This window comes from Leuresthes tenuis, unplaced genomic scaffold (assembly GCF_036924035.1).
Source record: "Leuresthes tenuis unplaced genomic scaffold, fLeuTen1.0.hap1 SCAF_17, whole genome shotgun sequence".
In the NCBI taxonomy this organism is placed as follows: domain Eukaryota; kingdom Metazoa; phylum Chordata; class Actinopteri; order Atheriniformes; family Atherinopsidae; genus Leuresthes; species Leuresthes tenuis.
In genome coordinates this window covers 22,139,543-22,161,191 of record NW_027325371.1, presented here as the reverse complement: position 1 = coordinate 22,161,191, position 21,649 = coordinate 22,139,543, and the positions used below count along the sequence as shown (strand labels likewise).

General features: G+C 40.1%; 1 protein-coding gene across 3 annotated transcripts in view; it reads left to right on the top strand.

Annotated features, from left to right (window-relative positions):
- Positions 1-1,368, top strand: part of LOC140272753 (uncharacterized) — a 32,344-nt gene extending 30,976 nt beyond the window's left edge. For all 3 annotated transcript variants that reach the window (XM_072368167.1, XM_072368168.1, XM_072368166.1), the window contains one exon: positions 377-1,368. In XM_072368167.1, the coding sequence (XP_072224268.1) occupies positions 377-448 (72 nt within the window). In that variant the 3' untranslated portion in view covers positions 449-1,368. The remainder of the gene's footprint in view (positions 1-376) is intronic.
- The last annotated feature ends 20,281 nt before the right edge of the window (positions 1,369-21,649 follow it).

Genomic DNA, 21,649 nt, shown 5'->3' with positions numbered 1-21,649 from the left:
TTAGAACTGAAGAGGCCTTTTGGATGTGAGGTGAAATGTCTTCTTGAACCAAGAAGAAGTCCAGTTGCCCTTGTTCAAGCTCTTATGCGGACACAGAGATGGCGCGTCAGGCCAGTTCTGTATTCAAAAACACAATGTTTTCTGAATCCACCAGGAAACCAGCATAAAACTAACCATTTTTTAAGTGTTTTCACTGCTATGATTTTATCATGTATTTTGTGTATTAAATCATGTGCACTAAGTTGAAGTTTATAAGATGCCATGACCAAACAAGAATGCAGTCTAATCATTTGTGAAGAGTGTCAGAGAGCTGTAGGCTGCTGTTACTGACTGTCTAACACTGACCTTTCTTGTCTTGTCTTGTCTCATCATGCAGGATTCAGAATCTGTCAACTTAAAACCAGATGGTTCAGCTGAAAGCCCTTGCACAAAAGGAAAAATGCATTAAATACTCAACTTACAGTACTGCTTTTTTTTTTTTTTTTGCTTCATGCAACAGAGATTTATGTGTCAAAGTTTCTCAAAAGGAGTAACTGACGGGAAAAGTGGAAAAAAGTGGGAAAATGTTCTTCGATAATATGAGAAGATGTGAGTGTACAAGCCTCATCATGCTGTTGCGCTCAGGTTGACTCCATCGTCCCATCAAAATGTTTGATGAGAGACTGCTTGATGTTGTTTGCTGTACTATGGCTACTTGTCCATTACAAATGAGGCACAACAAGGCCCTCATGACTCGATCCAGGTGAGAGGATCAGAGAGGATTTTAAGGAATTTTTGTGTTTGTTATTCAATCCTACCACCATAGTCTTAACTGATCCAGATTCTAACAAACTGGTATACTTGCATGACAGACGTTGATGTTGGCACTATAAGTTATATAGACAGGTAATTGGAATGGTGTCAATGTAAAGTTGGCAGACCTCTCACTACTGTTTTTTTTAGTTGTGGTAAGGCTAATGAGATATGATCGGCCTTTTTTTTAATGTGATATACAGACAACACTGTAATAAACATATATTTACATATGTATTAGAGCTGTCAAAATAAATGTGTTGCAACACTGTGCACGCACTCACTCAGTGAAGGTGAATCAATGTTATTACCGTGTCTGCTATTTGTCAGGACAGTTTGCTTTTGAGTTGTTGCAAGAAAAAATATCAAATGCATTTGCATAAATCCAGCATATTTAAAAGTGGTCAGTCATTTTGTTAACAAATATACCAGCTTTCTAGTCAGTGTTTGTATCAAATATTTTTATTTTTTATACTGTTACTTGAATTGGAATGTTTGTATATGCATAACCTGGTGAATTTGGTCTTTCTCATCTCTGGCCCATAAAGATTTTTTTTTTCCAAAATCAGCTAAAATTTCCACAACGTGTCATGTTTAATCATTTCATTTGCATGAAAATTGAACTGTTTGCAAAGCAAACTCTGTATAAAATTTAAACAATCTCCTCATGTGTCGTGTGCAACCTTTGCCTTGTTCTTTTGTTTCACAAATTAATAATTTGCAAGGTTGGGGTCAGATGTCATTAAAATATTTGTTCATGGTTAGGGATAAAAGCCCTTTTAAGCTTGAATATTAATAATTGCATAGTTACACGTTAGCATCACATCACATGAACACTCTCCAGTACAAAACAAAAACTGGCAAACATTAGCTGCCGTCGCAATTATGTGCTTTTATATTTTAGACATTTTAGACACATTTTTGTGTACATGTAAAAATACAAATGTTAAGCATTTTTCTTGTTAGACTGGGCAGGGTACACGCACACAAACACATATAGTACATATCATTACATACATACATATCAAATCTCTGTACCAGCTCTCTGTTCTGGGCCATGGGGGTTTGGAGCCCATCGGAGCAGTCATCAGGAAAACATTTGGTGTAAGCTGCAGCTTATAAAGTGTATCACAGATCTAAAAAAAAAAAAAAAGGAGATTGTTGATTGGAATCTGTATTCTGTATTTAATTTTTATTTATTTTTAGTTTGAATTATTATTTAAGTCACACTTTCACTGCAGGACTTGTTATGAAGTATTTTCATTCCCTCACATTAACGTTTACAACTGACTGCTCCAAATTGAAACTGTGTTTTTCTTCAAATTTCAGCAAACATGAAGATACAAAGGTCCTGGCGACCATTTGTTTTTTTTTCTAAAGTCAAGGGCACAATCTAATGTTTAATGTTGAGAAGTAAGCAGCTGGTTGAAGCCCACATAGACACAACATCACCATAATCAAGTACAGGCAAAAAAGGGAGTAGATATCAGAAGTTTCCGAGCTCTGAGGGAGAAAATCTGACTTGTAATAGAAACCAAGCTTCAGCCTTAATTAGGAGATCAAAGTTTTTACATGACCTTTGAAAAAAAGCTCATCATCAATAATTAATCCCAGGTACTTAATTGGTTACCAGTTAAATAATTTTATCTTGGGCAGTTCTGATTGAGGGGATGTTCTCAGAGGGAACAGATGACTTTGAGAAAAGCCTTATTTTGGATTTTTCAGCATTGAAAACCAATTTCAATTTCTCCAGACAAATCTGCGCTGTGTTAAAGGCTGACTGCAGAAATTCAAATGCTTTTGCGATTGAGTGTGAAAAGCAGTAAATTACAGAATCATCCGCATAAAAATGGTAAGAGACATTTGATAAGTTTTTGCACAGATCCTTAATGTAGATTGTGAACAATATGGGTCCTAAGACTGAGCCTTGAGGTATACCTTTTGTGACTTCAAGAAAGGTTGAACTAACTCCAGCCATCCGAACACATTGCGTCTTATTTTCTAAATAGTCACCAAGCCAAGAGGTAGCTTGTTTGGAGATGCCATTTTTTACCAGAATTTCAAACAAGAGACAATAGTATCCACAGTATCAAATGCCTTGGATAGATCAATATACAGGTCAGCACAAATGATCGCAAACGAAACCAATGCCTCAAACACATTAAAAACATTTAGGGCAGTAGCAGTGCTGTGCTGCTTTCTAAAGAAGGTAGATTCTGGCTTAGAGGCATTCAGTCATAATCCCACAGATGATTGCTTCACATCATTGGTTCCTCAGCCAAGCAAATGTCACCAAATGTTTGAACCTGTGGTTCCTCTCTTACTGAGCATCATTTCTATTGCAACAACACATCATCAATAGGGTAAATCTAACCTGTCTCGCAACAGTTTAATCCCTGCTCACCTTCCCTATTAGTCGGTGAACAATCCAACGCTTGGTGAATTCTGCTTCACAATGATAGGAAGAGCCGACATCAAAGGATCAAACAGCGACATCGTTATGAACACTTCGCCGCCATAAGCCAGTTATCTGACACCTATTGAAAACCCAAAAATTTGTAAGGATCGTGAGGCCCCCACTTTCACGGTCTGTATTCATACTGAAAATCAAGATCAAGCTAGCTTTTGCCCTTCTGCTTCACGGGAGGTTTCTGTCCTCCCTGAACTCGCCTTAGGACACCTGCGTTACTGTTTGACAGGTGAACCGCCCCGGTCAAACTCCCCACTTGCCACTGCTCCCAGTGCGCTTGACACCAGAAGCGAGAGCCCGCTTTGCGCTCACCTCAACTACACACCTGGATTTACATATCAAGAAAACACTACACACAAAAGAAGTACGGCCCAACACGTAACATGAACATGCTCGTGCTTGTGTATCATAACTGCTTTTACTGAATTATTTTCTTTGCACCCCACCAGGGCTCTCAAGTCTGGGTATCGGTGACGTATCGGTGAAGCTCCCCCATAGCCTCGGGAGAGTAAAAATACTGGTGCCATGCCTGCTCAGAAACAGACACAGGTTCAAAATTAAAAGAACAGTCAACAGGGGGACAGTTTACAACAATGGGCTCATTATTTAAAACAGTGTTTTTAAAATGACTGTTAAAAGAATTAAACAAGTGCCCTGCTGTGATAAAATGTTCATTAAAATAGTTTAACATGGCACATTTATCAGTCAAGTTTACAGAATCTTTGACCAAAAAATTTGGCAGCTCACTAGAAGACATAGCACCAGAAGCAGATCTCATGACAATATTTCTTGGGATCATTTAGGCTATGTTCACACTGCAGGTCTTAATGCACAATTCCGATTTGCTGCTCAAACCCGATTTTTTTGTTTGGCTGTTCACATTACCTCTTTAAATGTGGCCTGTCTACGGATTGCTGTGTGAACAGCTCATGCTCCTGAAGTGACCCGTATGCGCAGTTGATCATTGATGACATCCCGCCCATAGGCCAACGCCACAATAGTGTTTACGGCAACCGGTAGTGCAGGACTGTAATATAAAAAAATCAGGGCTCTCAAGTCTCACGAGACACACAAATATTAACAAGTTCTCAAGCTCACACGCCACACATGGTATTTCTCACACTGAAAAATTATTATATAAATTTCTCTGGCGCACCGCTATCACTATGGAAACGGCAGGAAACAAGCACGTCTCCCATGTGTCTGAGCAGACCAACACTAATAATAATATAAGTAATAAAAGACCTGTCCAATTCAGATTCAAAATTCAGATGTTAATGATGGCTCTATGCGGAGCAATAACCACAGAATCTGCACAGAGAAGTATTTGGATGTGGCGTCGGAGCCAGGAGTGGTGGGATCAGGTTGTGGCTGGTTACACAGAGCACGTCACTCGTAGCTCACATAGAAAAGCACGATTGGCTTGAAACTTGTCACATGGAAATGGAAATGCCTTCAGGGTTCACAAAAAATTCCGACAGACGGTTGCGACACGCTGATTACAACCGATTACAACCAAAAATTCACAGAATGGTCAAATTATCATATATGTGGCCTTTTTTGGGATTATTGATCGTACATCGTACACAGGGCAAAATTATCATACAAATACGATAATTATCGTACACGTGACCTGGCAACACTGCATCCCGATCCCGCAGTGGTTTTTATAGCCGCCCGCGCCCGCCCGCAGCAAAGTTCATACCGCCCGCTCCCGCGAGATTTGAGTTGGGTCCCACGGGACCCGGCGGGACCCAATGCAGCCCTCTACTTCCAAGTGGAGGAAGGGCAGTGGAGCTGTAAGCCTCCTTAACATTGGCATACAGTAGGTCCAGTGTCTTATTTTCCCTGGTGGGACAGTCCACAGACTGCTTGAAGGTGGGCAGTGTTGCAACCAGAGTTGCATGATTGAAGACCCCAGATATCACAATGAATGCATCGGGGTGCTGAGTCTAGCGTTATTGGACGGCGGAATGTAATGTATATAAATTTATCCTAAATTTATGCAAGGGAGCATGTTTATTGATAAGCTTCAAGAATTCATCATGAAAGAATTTCCATGCCAACTCAACATCATCAAGAAGGGAGATTCGTTTCCACTCAAAATTGAGAGGGGTCTGGCTGCAGACCGCCAGTCTCAAGCTGCCCCAAGTGTCAGGACATAACAAACGTTTTGTGCATCTCTTAAAAGAGTTTGGCGTATAACCACATTGCGAGTAAAAAAGAAAAGGTGGAGTAGAATATTTATTGCCGCCAATTGACTACCGTTTGGACAACAGGAAGTAACAAAATATGTACATATTGATATAGACAAAGGCTCCAGCAGACCACGTGACCCTGCAAAGGATAAAGCAGGTATAGAGAATAAACAGACATAAACACGCACCATATGTTTGCCGTTTTACTACCCGCTTTACGCAGGCTAATTACCGAATGCTACTAACGTGGATGGATTGTAATATTTTACGATAACAGTTGACTGACGCTCAGGTTATTTGTTGTCTAAATTCTAATTACATGGACAGGATATTAAGTTTTTATATCCTTCATTCCACTCATTTTATACTTTTACCAATTTTTTAATTTTACATATATTTTAACTGCACTTTTTCTGTGTTATGTAGATGCATCCTTCAATCTATGAGGAGGGTAGAGGGTTTAAGGTGGAACGCTGCACAGCTTGTTGTAAGCTGTTCCACTGCCCCCTTTTCCCCAAATACAAACCCAGCCAATGAGCCAAGCTTCAGCAGCACCTCGATGTTCACACAAAAAATGCTATGATATTCAAAGGTATGGATTTGTGTATGTCTGTTTCTTTGTGTACTTTCATGTATTGTTGTTGACTAATTCAAACTTTTCTTTACTTGCTCTTAGACAAAAAGATCTGCAAGCGCAATGTGAACTGCAGAAATACAGGGCACTTTCATTGCCCTATATGCAGCAAATCAATTATAAGAAGAACCGACATGGAGAGACACCTGGAGGCTTGCCATGGTGCTACTGAAGCTGCTGGCCCATCAAAACAAAATGCAGACTTACCTGCCACACCCTCCCCCCCGTCTTTTACCATACACCATTCCACTTGTCTCACCCATTTCAATTGTTCCTCCTCCCCAACCAGATATAAAGGTGCATGCTGCTACCTCTACCTCCACACCTTCTGCCAACCCCTCTAGACACATGTATGTACTGCCCAGGAGACAACAAAGCGATTTCTCCAGAAGGTGCAATGTCCTCATTGCAGACTGGTCTGCCATAAAAAGGATTTGGCTAAACATATACAAAGGAAGCACAGTAAGAAGAGGGATACAACAGTGAGCACATTAAAGAGTGTTTGTTTGGATGCCACACATGGGATATCTGCAGTCCAAAAAGCAAGGCATGGCTTTTCTGTTCCTATTCATGTAAAAAAAAAAACTGGGACCACCAGCATAAGGTGCAGTGTGAGCTTGAAGACGGCAGACAATATCATTTAATGGTATTAAAAAGTGGGTTGAATTTCAGCCAGTATGAACACGTTCACTTGAACATTGCACAGAAACTGCAACAGAATAATGGCTCAAGGAAGAAGTGCTGTCCAAAATGGTCGAGTTGACATTTTTTGGTGATGCTAAGAAGGCAATGTGCATAAAAATACAAAAAATTGCCCTGAAGGGGCCATGTCCCTCTCTGTGTGGAGGTGTCATTTGAAAAGGACCCTAAGAAATCTTACTTTTCAGTCCATGAGCCGACTTTGCATCATTACAGTCGCCTTGGGAGGGTGATGGTAACATACAACTCACCAGCTAGCATATGGCACTGTCCTTGTGCTAAACCTAGATTGTCTTGTGTCCACAAAAACATTAGCAAGTGGCATCTATTTCAGACAAACCCAGATGTGTTCAGAACAGAGATTGCCCAAATTACACCCCAACAGCAGCAAGGCACTGTGTATCCACCAGCTGCTGAGAACTTGAAGCAGCTTGTTCACTACATCTACAGGCATAAAAAGCTTCCAGCCAGCCTCCCAGGTGACCTTGTAAAACCAAGGGCAAGTTAAAGTATGGAGTTGCACCCAACAGAGACCACTTGCACCATCTGTCCAGGGTCAGTACAACTTGATGAGTCAAAAATCATCTCCAAAAATGCCGGGTGTAGTTGAAGTTATTAATATCTCCTCATTTTATGAAAGATTTCTGAATGCAGCATTGTTCAATAATCACAATCTTGCCACATCACAAGTTTACACCAAATACTAAAATATTTTGATTGAAAAAGCATGATATTTAAAATTTTTTCTATTTCTATTTACTAGATGTATCAACCTATTTCTGGCAATGTCCACACTGCCACATGACATACCGTTATCAGGAATGGCAGGACGGTCTGCACAATTTTGATGACCACGTCATTGTGGGCCTGGAACTGTTTGTATCCAAGAGCCAACATACAGGTTAGTAGAAAGGATCTCATGGTATGTGTCTTTTGGTTCCTTTTGAGTTCTTGTTTCCTCTTTTTATTTTGAAGTTTTGTGCAATGTTTTCTTTGATAACTTTTGTTCCACCAAACCTGCATTTCTTGGTCTGACAATAGAACTTTCATGATAATGAAATCTGAGTTTCTTGGAGCTTGTTTCTATTCTCTAAAGCGGCCATGTGACTGTGAGAGTGAGAGTGAGAGTGAGAGTGAGAGTGAGAGAGAGAGAGAGAGAGAGAAAGAAAGAAAGAGAGTGTAAATTACCGGTTTTTATTTTCTTTCAGTGAGTGACATAAGACAGGTCCCTGATAACTTCATTGGGGAAGCAGACGTCGAAGAGTTCTGGGACTCTGTACAGTTGGAGAGGATTTCTCGTGCCTTTTTTCCAAGTATATACATCCTCTCAAAGTTCTCTATATGTATTACCTTCAGTGCACTGTACCATACAAAATAATCACTTGGTGTATTTTTTCCCAGGCCATGTACAAAACATCTTTGCTGTTTTACCCTAATGAACATGGTTGTGCTTTTTCTTTGAGAATACTACTACAGTGTCATTTTTTTTAAAATCCATCCCTCAGTCAGCAATGTTTACAAAATCTGAACTTTATCCATGTTCAGTATTTAGATCTATCTTAGATCCATGAAGGTGAATGATCTAAAGAACTAGCCCTGATGGGATCATTGTATTTGACCTTACAAAAGAGGATTTTTTTTCTTTTAGGGAGAGGGTCAAGTACATCCTGTTTTGCAGCCTCCCGAAGTTAGGGACAGAAAAGATGTTGAGATGGTAGGCATGCTCTGTTTTATACTGACATTATTCTGACTCATTTGAAGTGTCTCTTGGCTACTTATGCTCTATTTTTTTTACATGAATAATAGTTTATGCCACTTTGTACAGTAGTTTTGCTGAAGGGGAAATACCTCTTTTTTTCCTTTTTGTCTTTCCCATAGGACAGGATTCATTGTCCTAGGATCATTTCGGACTGTAGAAAGTCAGCAGAGTGGGTGGAAACAAACCAACATTTGTTTTCTGTTTTCATCCAAGATGGAGTTGCCCAGTGTACTAACAGTGGGGGAGGATGAAATGGCAGAAGCTGCAAAGCAGTATGCCAGACTTTGGTCTGAGGAAGAATGTTCCAAGATTGATCAACTGGAGGAAGATGACATCCGGGAACCATTCAAGTTCACCTTCTCCACAATCGAGGACATGTGGCTGTTTTAGTGATGAAATTTGTGATAAACGAGGATACTTGGCATATTGTGAATGTAAAAAGGAATAGTTGCAGTCAAAGCTTACCTGCAACCACTACTTTTTACATTCACAGGACTGATTAAGAACATATTGTATATTTTTATTATTTGTAAATAAACCTCTGAAAACGTGCAAACCTGTGTCTCGGGTTTAATCTGTGGCTTGGGAGTGAAGAAGGTATCCACTCGTTCATGTCATTCTTTAGGTTCGTCTCACCGGGGCTTAACAGTTGAGATTACTTCAGTATAACCCTCTGAGCAAACATAAAATACATTTTCCATCAACCTCAATGTTTTTACATGGACTAATGTCATTAAACTATAGGCTATAAATTGAGTTTATTTTGACAATTGATGTAGGCTAATGCAATAATAATGCTGGTAGACTTATAATGCAACGTATAAATTCACGTTTCTCGTGTTAGTGTTGCTTATTTTAAAATTAATTAAACAATAATACATCAACAGCAACAAGAATAAATCAACAACAAAGCGGCTTCTTACAAAAGTGTGTATAGAGTTTTATTATGAAGTTTCTTGTGCATAAGAGATCGTCAGTCAGCCGTTAGCGTAACTTATGTATTACTAACCATCCACATTCTGTATCTGTAATATTCGGCAATTTGCAAACGTAACCCATGGATTCATGTCCTGACACTGGAGGCGACCTGAGAGTGGAGCCTGCACTGGAAGCAGCCTGACACTGGAGGTCTGCAGCCCGACAGTCTTGTGGGTCAAAATTAGACATATCATGCAAGAAAGCCAGCTCATGAAAATGGGATGGGTCAACAAGGTGGCATCGGCAAGCGCTGTCTTAGCTTTGTCAAATGCCTGTAACCTCTCCGTGGTCCACTCAATGTCCTGGTTACCCTTCTTGCCTTTTAATGCTTCATACAAAGGGTGCATAAAGTGGGCAGCTCTGGTAATGAAACGGTTGTAAAAGTTAACCATGCCTAAAAACTCCTGAAGAGGTTTCACAGAGGAGGGGCGGGGTAAAGCTAAAACTGCTTGTACCTTGGAAGGGAGTGGCACAGCAGTCCAGATACACGAACAGGAAAGGCATATCCCTCAGTACAGAGTCCATGAGCCGCTGAAACGTCTGCACTGCCCCTTTCAGTCCAAACGGCATTCTCAAAAACTTAAATAGCCCAAAGGGAGTAATAACAGCAGTTTTGGGAACGTCCTGTGGATGGACCGGCACTTAATGGTAGTCCCTCACCAAATCAACCTTAGAGAAAACGACTGCCCCTGCAAGATGCACAGAGAAGTTTTGAATGTGTGGGATGGGGTATCTGTCGTTAGTAGGAACATTGTTGAGGCACCAGAAATCTCTACAAGGGCGCCAGCCGCCATCTGACTACGGAACCATGTGTAACGGTGAAGCCCACAGGCTGTTTGAGCGTCGCACAATGCCCAGCCGCTCCACGCCCATGCTCCATGGCAAACTCCTCTTTGGCAATGGCCAAATTAGCTGCATCCAAACGGCGCGCATGTGCAAAAACAGGTGGTCCTACAGTAGTAATGTAATGCTCTACACCATGCTTGGCTACAGCAGCAGAAAAAGTTGGAACAGTTAAGGGCAGGAAATTCAGAGAGAAGACGTTGGTACATGTCCCTTGTGGCAAGCATAGCATTGCCAGAACGGGCCCTGTCTTCCCCAGAGTATATGGGTAGGCATCAAAAGAACCAGCATCAATAACTCTCCTGTTAGATACATCCACTAACAACCTGTAAGCACATAAAAAAATCTGCGCCTAGAATGGGCACAGAAACAGATTCTACAACAGATGCAGTTGCAGCAACTCCTTCTTCAGTGCTGCATACTTGTCGGCTGGAGGCGGGTGCTGGAGCAGTCACATTAACCTGCGTGTGGTGGCCGAATCCAAAGCTGCGACGACATGAAAATACTTTGTCTTGTCCATGGTTATGCCGCGCAGGTGAAACTGAGCCTCGACATGCTGGAACCATGGCTCTGGGTCATGTTGCCAAAAGTCTGGTAGCTTAACCGTAGCTGCAAAAACAGGTGTTGTCACAGCGGTGAAAGACGAGGTTGCCTTTATCGACATATTTCAATTGTCGGGGTCACCAATGTGGAGTCTCTGCTATTTATTATTCTCCTTACTCCACGTATAAGAAAACTATTAAAACTGACAATAACTGACGTCAACTGAAAGAACACACATTTTAGTTTCCATGACAACGATTGTTGATTAAAAAGAACATGGTACCTTATTACATCTTCGTCCCACATTTCACAAACACCCGACCTACACCAACCCAGGACCAGACTCAGAAAAATGGGGGACAGGTCCTTTCAGGCTGCTGCTCCACATTTACAATAGCTGATAATGTAAAACAACCTACTGGCTGAAATATTTGCTTCATCTCCCCCAGGGTTCCCCAATGTCACCGGTGCACTAGACTGTACCCATGTACGCATCCAGGCCCCTGCTGGACCGAGCCAGCCAGGAGCACCAACTTGTAACACCTGGTTAAATATTAGAACCAGTTATTAATGTATAGTAAATAAAATTGAAATGTAGATGTGGACCAGTTGCTCAGAAGATTAGATTCACTCTGGAGAAATGGGTGTGAGTATAAAAACAAACAAACAAGAGATCACTGTTGTGTTATATAAAAAAAAGTAAAACATGTAATTTATTGTCTTCTTCTCAGTTTCTTTTTTTTCTATATCTTTCTTTCAGAATGACAATAACAAACATAACACATAAGACAAAATCAAAAATACACAAACTATTCCCTATTTTCCCTTACTAATCCACCTGTCAGGTAAGTATCTAAATTTGATGTCTAATTTTTAGTTTAGTGCTAATTTAATTATTATTTTAATTGTCTAATTTATTTCTAATTCTGTATTTTTAATCCTATTGTTATTGTGTATCTTACTGACAGGTGGTTTCCGTAACTTATCCCTCTCTCAATCATAACAAAAAACAATTATAAACAAAAATAGTTACAACAGTAACGGTAGGCTATCATAATCACAATATATGACAAATAAGAAAAATTCAACTTCTCTGACAGTCCAGGTTCAGTGGGGTTTGGCTCGCCACTTCAGATCAGACTGTAATGTCAGATCAGCTAAACTGAAGAATTACGAAGGTGACCATATGAGGAGGGTAACATGAGGGGGATGATGATGAAGAGGATTACGATCAGGCACACACACACACACACACACACACACACACACAAGCTAGCTCCTGGCCAAGGGTCTTTGATTTAAAACAGCAGGATTATTACTGTTCCAGAATGGGTTTCTTCTTCTTTTTTCTCTTTTTATTTTCTGTTGGTCTGTCTCTGATCTGTCTGTCTAGGTGTCTCTCGAGGTGCAGCTCTGAGAGTGAGGGCACCTGGTTCTACAAAGCCTTTTATATTAGGGGACTGTTGTTATGGTTACACTTAAAAAATGTATAAATGTATTTATTTCTCAACTTAATTATCATTTTCTAATTTAAATCATGTAACCTAAATATAAATAAAGTAATGTAAATACAATTATTATTTATTTATTATGTCCAGTAACCTGGGGTTACAGTTGACTTCTGACAGAGCCATCCTAAATTAATGGTATACTGTGGCGACACTGATGAATTAGAACGCACACACAAATAACGTTCCATTTCTGGTCTCCATGACAACGGTTGTTGTCATGAAAACGAAATGTATGTTCTGTCAGTTTAATAGTTTTCTTTTAAGTGGAGTAAGGAGATGAATAAATAATAGAGACTTACCGAAACGTCGTCTCTTTCTCTTCAAACTCCACAATACTTCATATTTTGTCTCGTTGACAACTTTTCAGTCAAAAAGTCTTTTCTTCCTTGATTTGCTGCAGGTTCCAGTGCCTGAAAGGACTCAGGGTTTCTCCTGACACAGTGAGGGACAGATACAGGGACACATATTCCCTGTATTGATATTGATCTTTATTGTTGTGACCTTTGAGTTAGAACTTCTTTTCATGTTTTAGCATTGACACAGTAGCAGTTTAAGTTAGAGCTAGTGTAAGAAGGCTAAATGGATAGAGATCATTTATTTTTCAGACGTTAGGTCATGGCAACCCACTGTGAATTGTAGCGAACTCAAGTGTGGAATTTAATACAAACATAAGACTTTAAATGACTGCAACATTCTTTTGTGGGGATGGTCAGTGTGGAAATAACCGATGGGGGGTTTATACATCAAAAAAGAGAAATTTACAGCAACCTTCGGCCTATGAAAGCATTTTGGGGGAGTTTCTCAGCGCCTCTTTCCATAGACCTGTGCCATAAATTTAGGTGAATGCATTAATGGCTTAGTGCTAACTAAGCAGAACAAACAACGGACCCTCTCAGGAGAGTATTGGGGAAAGCCAGAACAGGAGGATCTCACCCAGAATCCCTTTTTAGCTGAATCTTGAAACTTTATTAAATGTGCTTTATATCTTTGTACAAGTTCTTTCATGTTCTCAGTGATATCACAAGCTGCATTTTAATACCTTTTTCATGATCGTATGTGGAAGGATACGAAAGAAGTAATTATTTTGGAAAATGACTAATCAGCTTAAGGAGCCACATTCAATTCAATTCAATTCAATTTTATTTATGTAGTGCCAGATTACAACAATTGTCATCTCAAGGCACTTAAGTAATCTAGTCCAATTCAAGCCAATTGGAATTCAATTGATTGTAATCATAATCCAATTAATTCATATAGAGCCAATTAAAAAATAATATCCTAGCTAAGGAAACTAACAGATTGCACCGAAACTTGTCTTCAGTCCAATCTCCCGTCCTGAGCGTGCCTGAGGCGACTGTGGAAAGGAACGACTCCCTTTTAACAGGAAGAAACCTCTGGCAGAACCAGACTCAGGAAGGGTGGCCATCCGCCTCTACCAGCTGTGGTTTGAGAAGACAGAAAAGAGGGGGGAAAAACACCATAACGCCATTCAAAGGATACCTGTTGGAACAGGGAAACACAAGTTAATAACCAGAATAATGTCACATGTACATAAAATCAATAGAGAAATTCAACAGGGGGGAAAAGAGAGCAAAGTGAGGAAAGGTGTGACAGATGAGGTCCCCCAGCAGTCTAAGCCTATAGCAGCTTAACTATGGGATGTTTCAGGATTACCTGAGCCATCCCTAACTATAAGCTTTATCAAAAAGGAAAGTTTTAAGCCGAATCTTAAAAGTGGAAAGGGTGTCTGCTTCCCGGACATTTACTGGCAGCTTATTCCACAAGAGAGGGGCCTGATAACTGAAGGCTCTACCTCCCATTCTACTTTTAGAAACTCTGGGAACCACAAGTAAACCTGCAGTTTGGGAGCGAAGTGCTCTGTTAGGAAAATATCTTACAATTAAATCTTTAAGATATGATGGAGCTCGGTCATTAAGAACTTTATATGTGAGGAGAAGAATCTTAAATTCTATTCTGAATTTAACAGGGAGCCAATGAAGAGAAGCTAAAACTGGAGAAACATGATCTCTCCTGTTAGTTATCATCAGAACTCTGGCTGCAGCATTTTGGATCAGCTGGAGGCTTTTCAGAGAATATGTGGGACAGCCCAATAATAAAGAATTACAGTAGTCCAATCTTGAAGTAACAAATGCATGGACTAGTTTCTCTGCATCACCCTGAGACAGGATGTTCCTGATTTTGGCAATATTACGAAGGTGAAAGAAGGCAGTCCTAGAAACCAGTTTTATATGTACGTCAAATGATAAATTCTGGTCAAAAATAACTCCAAGGTTCCTCACTGTAGAACTAGAAGCCAAGGAAATACCATCTAGAGTAACTATATAACTAGACAATTGCTCCCTGAAGCGCTCAGGTCCAAAGAGAACAACTTCAGTTTTGTCTGAATTTAAAAGCAGACAGTTCTGAGTCATCCAGGTCTTTATGTCTTTAATACATGCTTGTTTTCTGACCAACCTATTGGTTTCATCTGGTTTCATAGATAAGCACAGCTGAGTATCATCAGCATGGCAATGGAAATTTATGCCATGTTGTCTAATAATGTTACCTAGTGGAAGCATGTATAAAGTAAAAAGAACTGGTCCAAGCACAGAACCCTGAGGAACTCCATGACTTACTCAGGTGTGTGAGGAAGATTCTTCATTTAGAAGAACAAACTGGAATCTATCAGATAAATATAACTTAAACCAGCCAAATGCAGTTACTTTAATCCCAATAACATGTTCATGTCACAGTCTGCTCTGTTACAGTTCATGTTCTCACAGTTTAGGTTTCATGTCACAGTTTATGTTTAATCCTCTTGTTTTCAGGTTATGTTCTAGTCATGTTTTTCCCCTGTCACGTTCGGTTCACTCACGTCACCTGGTTCATTGTTCACAGCTGCACCTCATTCACTGATCACTCCCTCCACAGTATTTAGCCTCCTGGTTTCCTTTCAGTCACTGCAGAATCCTCACTATTCCTTCATGCCGAGTCACAGAAAGATAAGTCTGGTTTTGCCTCAAAGCCATAGTCATGTTCCTTTGTTTTTTCACAGTCATAGTCTTGTTTCATAGTTAAGTATTTTTGATCCGGCTCTGCCGCGCTTTATGTTTTTGCCTTGTCTTGTTCTTTGGAACAACAGGATCAGTCCGCAAACAGAGGCTAAAAGGAGATCATTGGTAACTTTCACCATTGCTGTCTCTGTGCTATGATGCACTCTGAATCGTGACTGAAACACTTCAAACAGATTATTTCGATGTAAATGATCACAAAGTTGAACTGCAACTATTTTTTCAAGAACTTTCGACAAAAAAGGCAGATTGGCTATAGGTCGATAATTAGCCAACACTTCTGAATCAAGAGTAGTTTTTTTAAGTAAAGGTTTAATTACAGCAACCTTAAAAGTCTGAGGTACTTATCCTGTCAACAAAGACAGATTGATCAAATCCAATATGGAAGTGTCAATTAAGGGGAAAACCTCCTTGAACAGTCTGGTTGGGATTGGGTCTAAAATACAAGTTGATGGTTTAGAAGAGACTATTGTTGTTGTTAGCTCAGATAGATCAATTGGGCAGAAGCTGTCTAAATACAAATCAGGTTCTAAAGATACTTCTAAAGCTGCTGTACTTGATGATACACGTTTCAAATAGGTTTTCCCCACTCAGCGACACACCCGCTGAGGACAAAACCCTGGTAATTGGCAGCTCTATAGCCAGAAACGTGGCATTAGCGACACCAGCGACCAGAGTCCAATGTATTCCAGGGGCCAGAGCGGGTGACATAGAATCCTATTTAAAACTGCTGGCTAAGGATAAGCGTAAATACGGTAAAATAGTTATTCATGTCGGCGGTAATAACACCCGGTTATGCCAATCGGAGGTCATTAAAATTAATGTTGCATCGGTGTGTAATTTTGCCAAAACAATGTCGGACACCATAGTTTTCTCTGGACCCCTGTCAAATCTGACCAGTGATGACATGTTTAGCCGTATGTCCTCATTCAATCCCTGGTTGCCTAGATGGTGTCCAGCAAACAACGTGGGCTACATAGATAATTGGCATAGAAAAAAAACATAGAAAACCTGGTCTGATGAGGAGAGACGGCATCAGAGAAAGTAAAGACATCCTTCGATCAAACTAATTTGACAGTTGACCTTTGACCTACATCTGGTTGTTGACATCTGGTCATGTGACCTTTGACATAGATCTGGTTGGTCAGGTGGCCTTTGACATCTAAGGAAGGGGGAGTTTATGGGTAGGGTTAAGATTGATTACAGCTAAGGTCAGGAGGTTGTGAGAAATATATTTGTTGAATGTTTAAATAAGAGAAAGGGTTAGGGTTAATAGGAAAGGTTAAGTTGTAGAAGCTGTCAACATTTTAAGTCTCGTATGAGTATGGCTCAGGGTGCCGGAAAGTCCTCCTTTTTTTTAACAGCTTCAAAGACTGGTCCCTGTAAGGTAAAGATGAGAAAATAATTAGATGTGATGGGGGTATTGTTCGACCCCAGGAGTTGCCAGCACTGCAAGGATTTGGGTGAGGTGGGGGTAACAGATAGTTAATAATGACCACCAGTGTCTAGACAATCATGCGTTGTTACCTTTTTCAGTAAGAGACAGGGCAGTCCATAGGGCTTACATCTGGCAGCATCTGACTGGCCAGGTTATACTGTGAAGGTAAACGGCCAAGGGCCACATGAATGCGGTAAACTGTGAGGGATGGGGGAGAGCAGACAGTTAATAATGAATATAAGAGCGTCAACAATCCTGCTTTGTTACTGGTTCAGTAACAGAACAGACACCTAGTTTAGGTTTACATTTGGTTATATCAGACTGACCAACTCATACCATGAGGCTGAACTGCCAGGGGTCACAAGAATGCACCATACTGTGTGGGAAACAGCCAGTGTCTTTGTCTTAGTTCACAAGTAAACAGATTCAATACATCTGTTTCTAATCGTATGATGGGTGTAGAGTAAGTGTGAAGAATTGTTGTTTTAAAAAAAAAAAAGTGTCAATGCAAATTTTAAGAAAGAAAACAAGAGTTGAAATCCACAGACTTCCATTTAACAATTCTGAGGATATCTCAGGATTAGTCGGCAGTAAGTTAACAGCCTTAATAATGAACATATATATGTTCACTTAGATTCCATTATGGCACATTTATGTTATTCTTCTGAACCCGTCGCACAGGAGTTGGAGGTTCTGTTTTACCACAATTGGACTTTGACAAAAGAAATGACTCAATAAAGGAACAACAATTATAGCTACATACAGATTTGATTAGCGATGTGAAGGTAAGCTGTCAGTTAGGGTCACAGAGTTCTGCTTTTACAACCCAACTTTCCTTTCTCTGCATCGTGTGTGTTTATCAGCCTCAGCATCACAGAGCAGTGTGTGCATGACTGTGTGTGTGTTGGTGGCGTGCACACCTCCAGCTGCCCTGTTGTGAAACACTGCAGGCATCCCACGGTCTAAGAGACAAGACAAACACAAGAGGGAAATGGTCTCGAGCAAATGTACCAAACGATATAGAAACATGAGGTAAGGAACATAATAAAATAAAACTCACTGGTCTGACAGAATAATGTGATAATTTCACCCTGTTTGTTACAGAAATCAAAGTAATTATGCAGAAATGTCAAGAAAGATTATTCAAGAAAACCCCTGAATCAGATTCATATGCACAGGGGGCTGTTAATGTAATCTCACACCAGCTGTATATCTGCATCTGCACCAGGCAAGAATAACTCAATAAGCTGGCTTTTGTTGCCTCTCATACTTTGTTACTTTGCAGCTAAAAGATTAATTGACCTTCAGTTGACCAGTGTAAAGAACATTTCAGGAACCTTGTTACTGATCCTTATAACTGACTCAACATTCGATTAGCTATATTCAATGTGATCTTCATTGCAATTTATTATTAATCAAGGTGATCACACACAGCCAAAGACAAACAGCTAAGTTTTCAGGACTTTATATTAGCTGTGTGTAACAGATAGTTAGATGTACAAGTCACATCCTGCATTTGATGTTACTGGCGAGCTGTTAGCTCAAATGTGGAATAAATGTTCTCAGCAGCAAAACACTGCAGCGCACACTGAAATGTAGCCAAGAGTTATCTCTCCACAAAGCCTTTTAGGGCTGCAATGCAATGGTCCAACCAGGAACTGTAGAAAATAAGCCAACTTTCTGATGAATTACTCTGAAGCGGCAGCAGTGTAAAGTATTTTACAAGCGCAATGCTACACTGTACAAACATGTTTAGTGTGATAAGTCAAAGGTGAAAGTGGATAACATTAGACTCTGCTCTTCAAAGCTTCAATAAGCCAGTTCACACATATTCCTGATAAAATAATCTTCATATTGCAAGTTCCAAAATATTGGACCTGAATCCGACTCAATGCCTGATTGTAGTTAAGCTGTTAACCAGCACACAAGGCCTGAGTTTAAGAAGTGGTTTTCCTAAAGAAGTTTATTCAGCCTTAAATACTTCAGACTCTGCTCAATCCATCCTTCATTTGAAATCAAAACACAATAACCTCAACCAAGGTGACTTTGTGGTAAGATTCAGACATGAACAAATGTTCAATTCTTGTTTTAGAGAGAAGGGGGTTTCTCCTGCAACCCTTCCAAACAAGCCATACTTGTTCAGTCTTTTTCTAACTGTATTGTCTTGAACTTTAACATTTAACATGCTATCTGAGGCCTTGAGAGTTTGACATGTTGCTCTAGGGTTTTTTGTAGTTTCTCTGATCATTGCACAGTCTGACCTTGGGGTGAACTTGCTGGGACATTCACTGCTGGGAAGATTGGCAACTGTCTTAAATGTTTTCCACTTGTGAATAATCTTTCTCTCTGTAGAATGATGGACTCTAAATAGCTTGTAAATGCCCTTATAATTCTTGCTTCTCTAAGATCATCATTGATGTCTTTCCTCCTTGGTATTGTGTTCCTCCAGACCAGCAAACTGACAAAACTTCTGCTTTTATAGAGGTGCTCACTTTGATGACGATCAATTGATCAAGTGCATTTGATTAGCAGCACCTGGCTGCTGCTTATCCTCTTAACTCCCATGGAAATACAAAGGATGGACTTCGTTTTACACGCACTGCTTCTGCATTTTGGCTTAGATTTAATAAATGAATAATGACAGTGTGGAATCTCATTTTGTTTATCTAAGGTTACATTTACCTTGAAATTATGTTTTGATATATAAAACCATGGAATTAAAACAAGCGTACTTACTTTTTCACAGGACTGCATATACTACACTTGGTTAGTGAATGATTTGATTTGTGATCATCATATTGATATATTTTGTCTTACAGAAACCTGGCTGCAGCAGGAAGATCATGTTAGCATTAATGAATCAACTCCCTCTGACTATTTAAATGTTCATGTTCCTCGAACCACAGGCAGAGGAGGAGGAGTGGCAGCTATCTTCAGATCAGGGTTACTAATCAGTCCTTGACCCAAGATTAGTTTTAGCCCTTTTGAATCCCTGATTCTCAGTTTTTCCCACCCAAAGTGGAAATCACAAAAACCTCTTGTGTTTGTTGTTGTGTATCGTCCACCTGGCCCTTATTCTGAGTTTCTGTCTGCATTCTCAGAGTTTTTATCCCAGTTAGTGCTGAGTACAGATAAAGTCATTGTAGTGGGTGACTTTAATATTCATGTAGATGTTGAAAATGACAGCCTAAATATTAACTTTAATTCTATATTAGACTCTATTGGATTTTCTCAAAGTGTTCACAGACCTACTCACTGCCTTAATCATACCCTTGACCTTGTGCTGACTTATGGCATTGAGAGTGAACAGTTAAGAGTGTTCCCTCATAACCCTGTCTTGTCTGACCATTTTCTAATAACTTTTGAATTTACATTACTTGACTATACGGCTTGGGCTGCACGGTGGTGTGGTGGTTAGCACCGTCACCTCACAGCAAGAGGGTTCTCTCCGGGTACTCCGGCTTCCTCCCACCATCCAAAAACATGCATGTCAGGTTAATTGGTGACTCTAAATTGTCCTTAGGAGTGAGTGTGAGCGTGCATGGTTGTTTGTCTCATTTGTCTCTATGTGTGGCCCTGTGATGGACTGGCGACCTGTCCAGGGTGTACCCCGCCTTTCGCCCGATGACTGCTGGGATAGGCTCCAGCCCACCCGCTGCCCGCTTAACGGATTGACGGTATAGAAAATGGATGGATGGACTATACGGCTTCTGAGAAGAATTTTACATATAGAAGGTGTCTATCAGAGAATGCTGTAACCAGATTTAAAGAGTTGATTTCATCATCCTTTTCTTCACTGCCATGTGCAGATATGACAGAGGACGGCTACCTAAATTTTACTCCAGTAGAACTTGACTCTCTTGTTGACAGCACTATAGCTTCAATGCGTACAACACTGGACAATGTTGCCCCTCTGAAGAGGAAGGTAATCAGTCAGAAGAGGTTGGCTCCTTGGTATAATTCACAGCTGTGTAGGTTAAATCAGACGGCAAGAAAGCTGGAGAGACAGTGGCGTTCCTCTAATTTAGAAGAGTCTCAATTAGTCTGGAAAGATAGTTTAATAACATATAAGAAAGCACTTCGTAAAGCTAGAACTGCTTATTATTCATCATTAATAGAAGAGAATAAGAATAATCCCAGGTTTCTTTTCAGCACTGTTGCCAGGCTGACAAAAAGTCCAAGCTCTGTTGAACCATGTATTCTTTTAACTCTCAGCAGTGATGATTTCATGATATTCTTTATCAATGACTGTTCAAGGAGGTTTTCACCTTAATTGACACTTCCATATTGGATTTGATCAATCTGTCTTTATTGACAGACTTTTAAGGTTGCTGTAATTAAACCTTTACTTAAAAAAACTACTTTTGATTCAGAAGTGTTGGCTAATTATCGACCTATATCCAATCTCCCTTTTTTGTCTAAAGTTCTTGGAAAAATAGTTGCAGTGCAACTTTGTGATCATTTACATCGAAATAATCTGTTTGAAGAGTTTCAGTCAGGATTCAGAGTGCATCATAGCACTGAAACAGCACTGGTGAATGTTATCAATGATCTCCTCTTAGCCTCTGATAGCGGACTTGTTTCTGTGCTTGTCCTGTTGGATCTCAGTGCATTTGATACGATCGATCACAGCATTCTGTTACAGAGACTTGAACATGTTATTGGGATTAAAGGAACTGCATTAGGCTGGTTTAAATCATATTTATCTGATAG